The sequence below is a fragment of the Falco biarmicus genome, chromosome 8, assembly GCF_023638135.1.
Source record: "Falco biarmicus isolate bFalBia1 chromosome 8, bFalBia1.pri, whole genome shotgun sequence".
Lineage (NCBI taxonomy): Eukaryota > Metazoa > Chordata > Aves > Falconiformes > Falconidae > Falco > Falco biarmicus.
The window spans coordinates 2,892,301-2,904,760 of record NC_079295.1 but is presented as its reverse complement, the minus strand read 5'-3'; the positions used below and the strand labels follow the sequence as shown (position 1 = coordinate 2,904,760).

Here is a 12,460-nt window from a genome sequence, read left to right as displayed (position 1 = left end):
ACCTCACCAGCACTGTGGCTGCGTTGTCTAGTCAAGTGCTGCCGATGGACTAACGCACTAGTGGGCCTGCTACTCTGCAAGGGAAGCCGGGGATCAATGAACGTGGTAGTGCGGGAATTGTGGTCAACAAAGAAAGCCTAGAGAAGGAGAAAGGAGAAAGAATTTATAGCCGGGACTTTTTTTTTTTTTTTAGTATGTCCAAGGTTAATGTCTATTCAGGAACTAGGTTTTATTCGTTGATGTGAGGCCTTCGAAAATCTTCCTCACATTACTGTGGCTTGCATTTCTCCTCAGCAGAAGAGGGATAACAGTTTTCCATCTCACCTAAAGGATGAATTCTTTAATGTGTTACTTCATTCATGTCTATAAAGTCCTTTGAAATTCTCATCCGACAAGCATCAGAAGCAGGAAGCTTTATTACATAAGATCATCAAGAAGAGAAGACTTAAATGTTTAATGAAAGTAATCCTGGTATGTATTCTCCCTTCCATTTCCTTCTAAGCATCTAAAAAGATGACATGAAGTGGCAAAACCATTCCCTTCTGTGAAATATTTACCATGTATTTATGAACACAACTGGGTGTATATACACCAAGTGTGACTGCATCCTGTGATGAACCACGATTACAGGCCAACAGGCATTTTTGCCATCCTCCTGATGGAACTATTCTAAGTTTGCTAACCTCTTAAAGAAAAACAAACAAACAAACAGGTCAGTTAGGGACATAAAGATGATGGCAACAAAACCATTTAAACAAGGCAACTGGTGAGAGCTACTATATATTGGCCAGCCAGCCAATTGCTCAAAGCAAGGTCACAGAAGCGTGTATCCTGGAAAGCGAAAACCTCCTACAATTCCATCCAATCTGAACCTGAAAGATTTCTAAGCTCTGAAACTTGAACTTTTTCCAAGCGCTGAAATTTAAACTTTTTGCAGCATTAGGGCTGCACTTGGAAACCAGCGCTGTTCTATTTCAACATGCTTTGCTTTTTTCAGTCACAATGCTGGAAACATGTGGAAGTGGCAAAAAAACCCCAAACCAACAACAGGGTTTTGAGCTGGAGAGTTACAGGAAAGTGACATCTGGTTTGAGGAATCAAAGAATCTGGACCAGCTGGGTGGTGGTCGGGGACTGCAGGAGCCATTTCTGGGTTTGGTGAGGTCCTTCAACCACAGTTTCATCAACAATTCAGTCCTGCAGTGTCAGCAAGAGAAACATTCTCATCTTCCCCCATCCTGACCACTTGTTCCATCCCTTGTGCGCCTTTCCTGCCCTGTGCTGGCACCAGTGTTTGTGCAGCCATGCAGTGAACCTTGCTGGGCGGCTGGTCCTGCCTAAATTGACTCTTTCTGTCCCTCTCCCTGCTGGTTCCTCTAATCTCCATCAGCCCACCAAGGCTGAGAGGAGAGCAGAACTGGCTCTTTTGGCAGTGACACCAGCTTGCAGTGTTCTTGAAATCACTGTTTCAAATTGCTTGGTATAGCCAGACTAGAGAAAATGAAATTCTTCCATCTGCTATGATGAAGGTAGGTAGACAAACCAGCTTGTCATGCTATACAGCAACTAAATGCCAATTGTCGTTGGAGAAAATGTCCATACTTCCATTTCCCAAGGAAGGAGAAGCCTACGGAGGGACACCAGAACTGCAAAACCTTAGGAACACTCCAGAAGAGGGCAGGAAGCCTCCTGCAGCCCAAACAGCAATTGCCTATCCTGCAACCTGTGCCTACAGGCAAGGAATCACATTACCTGAAAAGTAAGAACTCTGTTTTGATCATCTGACATAGTTACAGATATGCATGCAGAACGACTGCTCCATGGTTCAAAAACTATAAAGTGTATTCAGTAAATGCAATTTTAGGTGCAGCATTTGAGCCTGATGCAGGACTTGTTCATCCTGACAAATAACATCACCTGCAGTGCAAGCACAGAGATTAGAGAATGTGAAACCAGTGGGAAAGCAGAATGCAAACCATTTTGCAATTTCGGTTTGGGGCCTGCAAAATGACTGCAAGAGGTCACTGGAACATATCCAGTCTTTCTGAAAACGCCGATCCTAATTGATAGGTTTATTTCATTTACCAGCAAGTGGTTGGTATAGGTTTGGTTTTAGTTGTTTTTAATGTCCCTCTATCTACTATTTTATCTAGTCTGGTCTATATGCATTTATAAGGTGTGAAGTGCTTTCATTAAAACAAAAGTTGTTTTCATTAAGTCAAATGTAAAATCACTTTAAAAAAAAGTATTGATCCAATGTAGGAGAAAGTACTACCTAGAGTGACACTACACAGTTCTTGAGTTAATGCAGCAATCTAATATTGCATGCAGTGTTCCTTAGCATCACATTTAAATAAACAACTCAGTTTAAACATTAAGTTAAGACAATCATGTCTTACTAAATATGAATGTTTATATGCCAGCTAGTAGCAGACTACTTTAAAATAAGGCATAAATTACTACTTTGAAGGTGAAGATAATCATTGGAGCTTCAAGGCTTTGGACTAATCTGGATATTGGCAAAAGCGTGGCTCACAGTCTGCTTTCAAAAAAATTCCTCTCATAACTCCTGTCTAGCTGTAATCCATAAATCTGTGATGCTTGAAGAGACTGACTTAAGATGGGTAGTGCCAAAACTACATTTAGCCCATTAAACATGGATAGTTGCCCACGTTATCTTTCCAATTAAAGTCTATGAAACCTGCTAAAATAGCTTTTCTTCCCATTGAAGACGTTAATAATCAATTACAATGTATTCTTTCACCGTAGAAAGAAAAACCAGAAGTGACCTACAAGAACTTATTACGTATTGGCACATCTTGTGGAGATCTATTTAAAAAGCGTATACAGTTGCATCTGGCTTTAAAATATGCACACGTGCTTACACGTACAGCACAAATGCACCAGGGCGCCGATCTGTACAACACATGTGTGTATACATATGTACGTGGCAATGCAGAATTCCAAAGTTACTGGCCTGAGTTCTGCTCAGGGACCTGTCTAGCCTATACAACGCCTCCTGCTACCACCTTCTCCAATGGTCTTCTGCTTCCCTGTGGTCAGTGACCAATGAAGGTCCACCTGTAATGCCAATCAGAAACTACATCCAAGTTATGCCAGACCTTTGCATGCCAAACGTATTTTATCTTCTGTAGGGGACACAGAGAGGAGTGGGCAACTGGGCTTTGCTGTGCAGCTTTGAAGAGAGTTCCGAGGCAGGCAGTCCCCACCTGACCTTGGAAGACAGCCCGCAAAGAGGACAAGCAACCAGGACCACACTGCCATTGGGGAGTAAAAACTCTAGTACTCAGCCCTCCATAAGGGTCAGAACAATCACTGTGCCTTTGTGAGCAAGAGCATCAAGCCTCTCACTACGATATACTTAGAAAAATAAAGGAAAACCTCATCTCAGCATGGAAGAGTAGCCAGGGAAAGGAAGTATAATTACATATTGTGGCATGGCTGATTTCTACTTACTTCTCTTTGGCTTTATGCTTTTATAAAGGCAGGACCAGTTTCAGTTTGGTCTCATCAAGCACTGCTCTCCCCATGTACCGGCCATCATCTCTCTCGAGTGCTGAATATGCTTTTCTACCGGCCACAAGTGCTACTTGTGATAAAGGCAATTCACTTAATGAAAATGAACAATACTGAGCCTAATTCAAAGTGAAGAAATCCCAGTGGGGGTTTATTCAGTGCTTCCCCTTGTTGATTAATGTTGTGGCAGCACCACTGTTACCAAATACCACAGCAGAAATCCAAAGGTCTAATTCTCTCTATGGAGAATCTATTAGAGTCAATTGAAAACTGCTCTATTCTTCAGGAGAAAACCAGCCTCTGAAGAACTGAACAGAAAAAGAATGACTATAAAAAGAAAAGCGTGAGGGAGGCAAAGAACAATGTTGGTATAATTGCACATGCCTAACTGTGCTGCTAATGAAAAAAACCAGTGCTTTCCAGAGTTAATAAACCCAAGAAGAAAACCACCCTCAAGCACTTTTTCTACCCTTCAGTTGTGAATCTGCCTGTAATCTTTTCAAGCATCGAGATCATTAGTTATATGGACATGCACAGCTAACTGCACCAAGACAGATAAAGGTAAGAACTGAGAAGCTTAATATGGTTATAGACCTAATTATACATACAAATGTCTGTTCTTTGATTTTAAAATATTTTATTAGAAATTGAAAAGCACTACCTGTTTTGAAAGACACTAAGACTGACAACTCTTCAATATCCCCATTAATGAAACTTCCTATACAAAATTTCTTTCCTGTTAACCACTATATAACCAATAGAGTGATCACCCCCAAAGCTATTCCAGTCTTAAGTGCATCCATTTTATCTCAGGAACTGATGAACACTGGATCTACTTAGATTTTGGGTAGAGGACTCACCTAGAAATATGTTTAGCTATTAAAAAAACCCCGTGTAAATAATGCACACTAATGAATCCCACTCAAGACTTTGAGACTGATGAAGGGAAAAAAAAACGTCCTAAGGAAAAGCTTGACAGTTAAACAATAAAAAAACTAATACAAATGGTTCAACAATAATTAAATAAAATTCAGTAGAAAATAAAGTAATGTTACATCTAAATTATCTTACGAGTACACAGGCAAAACTCCAAAGACTTCACTGAGATACCTGTATTTACACAGTAGGTAAGTCTTTGCAAAAGAAGTTTTAAACATCCAAGGGAATCTAAACAACTTATTGTAAAAAGGTTACAGATTTTCTAGCAATTTTCCTTGCAATGATTAATACCCACTTTTCAGTCTCCTTCTCCTTTGCATATAATGTTTTGTCAGCACAGACAAGAAATTCCAGTCTCCTTTTGGCACAGGCAGGAGACAAGGATGCACACCTTTTACATCTGGAGAACTACGCGTACTTAGATTCTTGTTAAGAGCAACCAAGTCCTGACATCACAACATCCAAGATCAGGCACTGAACAGAGACGTGTGTGCATTACAGTTACCTTGCCCTGATGGTCGTGTTTCATTTCCCAACCTCTTGGCAGCTCCAGCTGTTTGTTAGCAAACATGTTGAGGAAGCCCACCAAGTCACGATTATGCTGGTAGCGCTCAAAATGGTGGGTGTCCCGCCGGACTTTGGTGATCATGTGCTTCAAACACGTGTTATTTGTAAACATGCGGTAGGCACTCTGAAAAATAAATAGCAGGAAATACTTTTAGAAGACAAAATTTCTCCTTAGTACAAAAGACAACATTTCCACTGTAAATAAATTACCTAATCATCTATAAAACCTTAAAAATTATCTCCAACTAAGCCACAACAATATGAAAAACCATGGCACTTTTCCTGGGGCTTTGGGATGTTTGATGTTTCTTATTTTGCTTGATATATACAAAATTTCATAATTGACTCACTTCACAAAAGTGTGAAATATATTACAGATTCTATTTACCACACTTGTCCCTGGAACTTTGAAGAATCCTATAGCATTAAAATTACTTTAAAAGTGGAAATTTCATAGATATGTTCTGATATCTGGAATAATGAGTTGAATACAGCAATAAAGCTGTTAAGTTTTCTGCAGGGCAGGAATACATAAGCTTGTAGAAATCTACATAAATATTGTTTCCAGCTATTGATTTTTCAAAAATACCCTATCACTGCATGTCCACGTGGAGTTTACGTAATAAAATTAAACTAAGAGAGTAAAACGAGAGCCCTAGGAAACAGGAAAAACTTTAAATAGAAGGGGTAAAATAAACAGTTAATGCTGTTCCCTTGATAAAAAACCCAGCCAAGCAGAAACCAGGTCTTTCTCTCAGGATGAGCAAGAGACCGAAGCGAAGACATAGGCCCTCCTACTGCACTGCGCCGTCACCTACATCACTCTGTGCCCCTGCACTTCCAGCCCTTGGCCAGAGGTCTTTTCTACCTCTGTCCTACTTCATATATTCAAGATAAAGCTATGCAAGCTAAGCAGAATTATTCAGGTACAGACAAGCATACGTATTATACCAAACCCAAACTAACACTGACCAGGAATTAAAAAAAACACCCTGAATCATTAACAAGTGTGCTTGCAGACAATAAATTATTAATTCTGTTACTTCTGTTTACACTACACTTCCCATTACACAAAGGAAAAAAAAATTGAAAAAAAAAAAGATATAAGAAGAACTGAAGAACAGGCAAAACAGAAAAGGAAAACATATATTAAGATGCTTTTGTGTTCAGGGTGAGATCTAACATGTTCTGATATAAACCAGGCCACCCGGGGGAAACAAATCATCCATATACAGCAAAGTGATCTTAAAAAATAAGCATCATTTTCATTCTTAGAATTGTCTCTAACCCTCTGCAAAGCACAGTAAGAAAGCTATTGCTTCGATAAGCAACTGAGTTGTGACATAATAAAGATGAATTGAGTGAAAAGTAAAAACCATGGAAGCTATAATACCAACTAGGATGCCTCTAATAGCCCAACTGCAAAGAATGACGAGCGTTTGAATTTATCCAGCCTCCCTAGATACTACCAATATCTTAGCATCAAACGCTGAGCATTGTCTTTGTACACAAGACAACTATATTTATAAGCACACATTTATGAAAGTCTTTCAGCTGTAGACACTATACTTACAGGGTTAGAATGCAGCACTGTAAAGAACTCTGGGCTGATAAGGAATTTCACAGGGGGAGACTGGAGCAATAAAGTAAGTCTGGATCTGGAGGTAGAGTGAGGCAGCACGTTCTCTCTTCGAAAATCTAACAGCAAAGTGAACAACAAAGACTTCCAGTAATAATCATTACCAAAACACCACTGCAAACAACTATATTCATTTGAATCACACAAGCAAGAAAAGCACGAGGTATACAACTATTTCAGATTTATTAAGTATTCTCCAAGTAAGTGTACCTGAATGTCTTCTAACACAGAACTGAAGTCCCTGAAAATACCACAGTCTTAGTTCAGTAACTTTTACTTGTTGCCTTTGGTGAACAATCATTAAAGAGAAAAAAACCCAGCCAATTATTTGGGTTACCAAACATGTGCTTGGGTGTAAGATGCAAGAAGGTCCCTGCAGCCAGCCTACATTACTATACTGTAGCTGTATGCGCTAAGTTATTTTTTAAATGCTAACTAATGGATATAAAAGTCATTGCCCACTTAAAAATGTTTCATTCCTCCTTTAGGAAAAAAGCCAATAAATCACTGCCGTTAACACAGCCCCAATCCTGATATTTAAGCAACTTATGTAAGGTACTTTCTCGGCAACCTTTTCCTTTCAAGTTTCAACTTTCAGTAAACATTTGGTGGTTCTCCTAGCAACTGCACAAGGGCACTGATTTTTCACCAGTACCAGGAAGTGAAATATATTATGAGTGGTATTTCTTAAGATGTTAAGAGTTCAATTACCTTTGAAAATCAACAGGACAACAACTGGATGCATATTTTAACATAAATAAAAATTGCAAATTCAGATTGGGTCTGCACTGATTTGACTCTAAAATGTATGCTATCTTCCACATTTCACAGTTTCTTTTACATACCACTGTATTCGCACAGCTGCCCATCAAATGAACATTAATCACCTAGAACACAGCTACCGTGGATATAAAAGAGCATAAGCCACAGGCAGAGAAAGGAGAAGAGAGGCTGTGAATCAGACTCTAAACTGAGGGAAAAGTAAGAAGAAATTAAAAAAGAGAAGGAAAAGGACAAAGAGTAGAATTCCAAATATGGACGGGTAAATATTACGGAATAAAGGAATGGGGAAAATAAAGACGTTCACTCTAGGTGTTAAAGGAAACTGGAAAATGGGAAGGTAATAAGGACAAGATGCGTAGATGACCAGAGGATTTTTAGAGACACTTAAAGAGCAGACGGCGAGCCCTTCCCCTCGAGGCCTGTCTCTGGAGTGACTGTGTAGCACAGAATGCCCTGAAGCTCCGCCTGAGTGCTTGGGGTGGGAGTTTCTCCCAGGCATGCACAGCAGCTGCATGTCAGCTCTGTACTGGCACCAAACCGGGGTGTACCCCAGCCACTTCTCACGCCCTGGGAGATGCTGTGACATGCTGCAGATAGGCCCACTGTCACAGGCTGGGTAATCCGGAAACCAGAATGTGTCACCAGGTGCGGGGGTTCTTCCAGTTCTGACGTGCATGAATTTGATTGACAAAAAGCCTGTTCAGCCGAACTTGCCGATTAGTGTTTAGCCTGAATTTGCTTTAAACTGGCTTGTTTACAGCACAACAAACCATCTAGCTGCACATGCACAAAGGGAGAAAAGGCTATGGCAGCAGCAAGGAGAAAAAAAATATCCGAAGAGAGCACTTGGCTAAATCACAGGTTCTGCAATGACTTGAAACCAAAGAAAGGGTGCCATTGCTTGGGTATCAGATTAATTTAGGAAAGAGTATTATAAGAGAATATCAAAAACCTCGGGAGACAAAGCCAAAGCACATAATAACACACAACTATGCAAGGGACTGGATGGGTAACAAATTAACCTTATAAATGTGTTAGTGAGTTAGTAGTAGGAAGATTATGGAGAGAACTGCCTAGCCAGAAGAAAAACTAGTAATCATACTTAGAGCTCATTCAAAAAAGTATCTTTCCTTCTGTCTTCAGTCAAAAAGTTAACACCAATCAGACAACCAGAACAACTGAAAAACGGAAGAAAGAGAACTTTCTTCTTAGGCTAGTTTAGGTAAAGAGCAGGTTAAAGACTGCTGTGCAAATCAGAGGGTTTTCAAACCCTTTGGGCTTGATGAAGTGTATTCCAACACACTTAGGAAACCAGGCAAAGCAATCTCTGAGACACTGGTCATTATTTCAGAGGTCTGAAGGAGTTCTCAGAAGAAAAGACATACATATTATATCCATTTATCCAAAGAATATGTAAAAAAAAAAGATGAAGGAAACTATAGATGAGTTGACATATTTTCTATTCTCAGACATATGAAATGTCATACTAGTTAATACAATGAGAATACATCAAGGTAGAGAAACGCAAATAACTAGGATTGCTGAAAAATGAATTATAACGAACTAAGTTATTTTCTACTAAAGTGGTGTAAAGGCCACATATTTTGATGTTAATGAGGCCTTTAATACTGTCCACCTGATACCCTCATAATCATGTTTGGTGAAAAATTACCTGAAACAGATGGTTTGCAAAAATGTATGGAAGAGCAGTTATCATTTATGTCAAACAAAAAGAGCACACCAAATGATGTTTCACTGAGATCTGTCCAGGTCTGGTCCTATTCATTATTTCTATTAATGACTGGATAGGAAGGACAGAACTTGGTCCAGCTAGAAGATGATGCAGTACTTGGACAGTAGGATGGACAAGATTCAAAACCATAGTGACACGTTAGAAAAGTGCGAAGACCTGTGTGCAGGGTAGGGATAATCGACAGCACAAACATCAGATGAAAAACACATCTGTGCCAGAGACCAGTACACAAAGTTCTGGACCCGATTTCAGCAGATCAGAGACTGAACATTGGTGTTTAGTGTCAAACTATCAGAAAAAAAGTAATTATGCAATGAATGTACAAGGAGTGTTGTATGAAAGACGTGACATTTCTGCAATCTCTTCAGTGCAGTAGTCACAGGTTTGTTTAATTTTCTGAAATAAACCTCAGGAGCTGCAGACCAACTGAAGGCAGTCCTGACAAGGCCAACAAAATAACTGGAGACCTAAAAACACAAGCCATGAGGAAAGAGTAGGAAGTAATGGATTTAAGAATATGAGAATAAGAATTATTAGAATATATTCTAATATAGTAATATATATTATAGGACTAAGAAGAACAGTATGGGTAGATTGTCTAAAGAAGTTACAGAACGTCCATCAACTGAAGAACATGTTATAAGAACACAAGACAGAATTTGCCAAGTATGGTTTAGGTAGAGCTCATCCTATCTATCTTCAGCACAGAGATGAAGCCAATGACTGTCCGAAGTCCTTTCTAGTCCTATATTCTACCATTTCAAAATGCAATAGCAGATTCAAAATATTTGTAACTCAGACCACACAATTTTATACTTTTTCACTGCAAATGTCCGGCCTATATTTTCGCCCAGCCAGGTACTGACAGAAAAATGCTCCAAGTCTCACATACGTCTCCTCAGTGTATTGAACAGGCTGAGCCATAATTTTCAAAAACTACACAGCAATGAACACAAATGGTTCTATTTTCACCCAGGCTTTCAGGGGAATAAGTTAGGTTCTGCCTTATGTCACTCTCATTTAATCATCTATGACATGAGTGTTTCTTTGGGGCTGGGGGCTGGTGCTGGTGGGTTATTTTTTAACCTGCATTAGAATGGTGAAAGTCAGTTTCCTCTCCAGCTCCATCCACGGCATTTGTATGCTCTTCAGGCCTGTCGTTAGTCATTGTTCTTCGGATGCTCTGGTACCTAGGGTTAGAAAACTGGACTTTATATATAGTATATGGTAACTATGATCCAATTCTGGCTCTGAGGGAGCTTGCCCATCTTCTCTGCCATGTAGGTTAATATACATTGACCTCTAACTCCTGCATTAATTTCCTTTTGAATTTCTGAAAACCATTATCACAAGGGGTTTTTTTAGCTACATAGCTTATGAGCACAGGTGGAACACAAAAGCCCGAGAAGCCCACATGCTAATTAAAAGGGCCAGCCACATAAAAATAAATACATATAGTCAGCTGCGGTAGCAACTGTGACCCTGCCTTCATACTCAGCCTCGTAACAGTGAAGGCAGCTTTGCAAGCACACAATTCACAAACACCACTGGTAATTCTTACCGGCGATTCAGCTGTTCCATTTGCTGTATGGAATTTGACCTCTGGAGAATCTGTGGGGCTGGGGGGGCTGTGGGTCGCTGCCATGTTGTTGTCCTGTTCACGTGGTCCACATAAAAAATCCGTCCATGGCTGTCAATCCGAGCCTCCCAGTCTAAGTAGCAATAAAATACTGTGAACTGCGGAGGTCTTGGGGTTTATTAATTTCTTTAGAGAGAGGTATTTAATATATATATATTTATTCAATTAGTGACATTATATATATATTTATATATATAATGTCACTAACAATCTATTTCAAGTTACTGTTTCTCTTTTACAGGATGACTTCAGCACAGAACTTTCTTACTGAAAGGGTAAGCGACATGGCTTTTCCCTATTTTATCTTGTAAATCAAATTCCCCAATGTCGGTAAGATTCTGTGGAATCCATATCTAATAATTCCTATTACTTTCTCTATTCTTATTTCCCGCTAACCAGTAATTGTTCCACAGGAAAAAAAATAATAATCAGGACACTTAGACTAATTCTCTTGGGCTGAAGTAATTTAGATCCAATCTGTGAGGCTTATTCCAACGCAAAAGGCCAATGGGTAAGTACCCAAACCCTCACAATACTGGACACCTGTCACTGTTTTTCCCCAGCTAACTAACAGCAATAAAATAGGTGCCAGTGCTGTTTCTTTGTTTACATGCACCTATGTTAAAAGCAAGCAGACCTGCCAGAAAAGATGGGCAATTATAACAATAAAACTCCATATATTAAATGCATGCCCCAGAATTGCCAATTATGCAACTATCATAGAAAATTCAACTTCTTATGCAAGTGGTAACTACCATGCCGTCCACTGGTTTTGCAGCACAAGCTACAGACACTGTTAGCAGTCTAGACCATAGAGACATGCCAGGAAAGCAGAGATGAAGGCACTGGAACCTTTCGCCAACCACAACTGGCTTGGTGCTCAGTGGAAACCAGTTCCATCACAACACCTAGGCCTTTAAGCTTTTTGGGGCAGAAACACCATCATCTGCCTAACAACTGCTCAGAAAATGAACAAGATACCAAGACACTGATCATGGCTAGGGTCCATGCAACAATAATAAAATACTGAAATATTTTATATACAGAATAGACATGCCTGATTCCTGGACACTAGCAACTGTAGAAAAAGTGCAGACCATTTAGCACATCAGTTGAAAAAACTGCCTTTGAGAGCTCAGGCTTCTAGACGAGACTTTCTAGATTGCAAGTTTAGGTGAAAACATCAGTCACTGCAGCAACATTTCAAAACCCATTGGCAAGCAACCAATCCTAAATGACCACCACTCTGCGAGGAAAGACGGCATAAAAATGTCTTGACAGCAGAGGAGGAGAACTAAATTCTACTGTAAAGCATTTAATACTGACAGCTTTAAAACCTCGGGCATTGTTACTGTACGCACACTATGGCTTCTGTCAAGTCTTGGAGGCAGCCAAGTGGCTCACTGCATTAACTGTAGGGCCTCAGCTGACTCACAAAGAGGGAGGGAAGGCAGGTTTTGAGATAAATTCATGGTGTCACCTCCACATGACAGCTGTGTACTTCAGCTGGCCACAATGCAAATTACTATTCTATTGTCATGATGGACAATCAAACCAGCCTATTAATGTTTATAAAGTATTTCTACTATGAACAAGAGCTATGC

General features: G+C 39.7%; 1 protein-coding gene across 1 annotated transcript in view; it reads right to left on the bottom strand.

The window, feature by feature from the left end:
- Positions 1 to 12,460, bottom strand: part of HECW2 (HECT, C2 and WW domain containing E3 ubiquitin protein ligase 2) — a 176,348-nt gene that overhangs the window by 47,728 nt on the left and 116,160 nt on the right. Inside the window, exons 11-15 of the mRNA XM_056350145.1 lie at positions 10,779 to 10,929; positions 10,304 to 10,407; positions 6,616 to 6,740; positions 4,981 to 5,166; positions 3 to 137 (exon numbers count right to left, since the gene is read on the bottom strand). Coding sequence (XP_056206120.1) covers positions 3 to 137; positions 4,981 to 5,166; positions 6,616 to 6,740; positions 10,304 to 10,407; positions 10,779 to 10,929 — 701 coding nt within the window. The remainder of the gene's footprint in view (positions 1 to 2; positions 138 to 4,980; positions 5,167 to 6,615; positions 6,741 to 10,303; positions 10,408 to 10,778; positions 10,930 to 12,460) is intronic.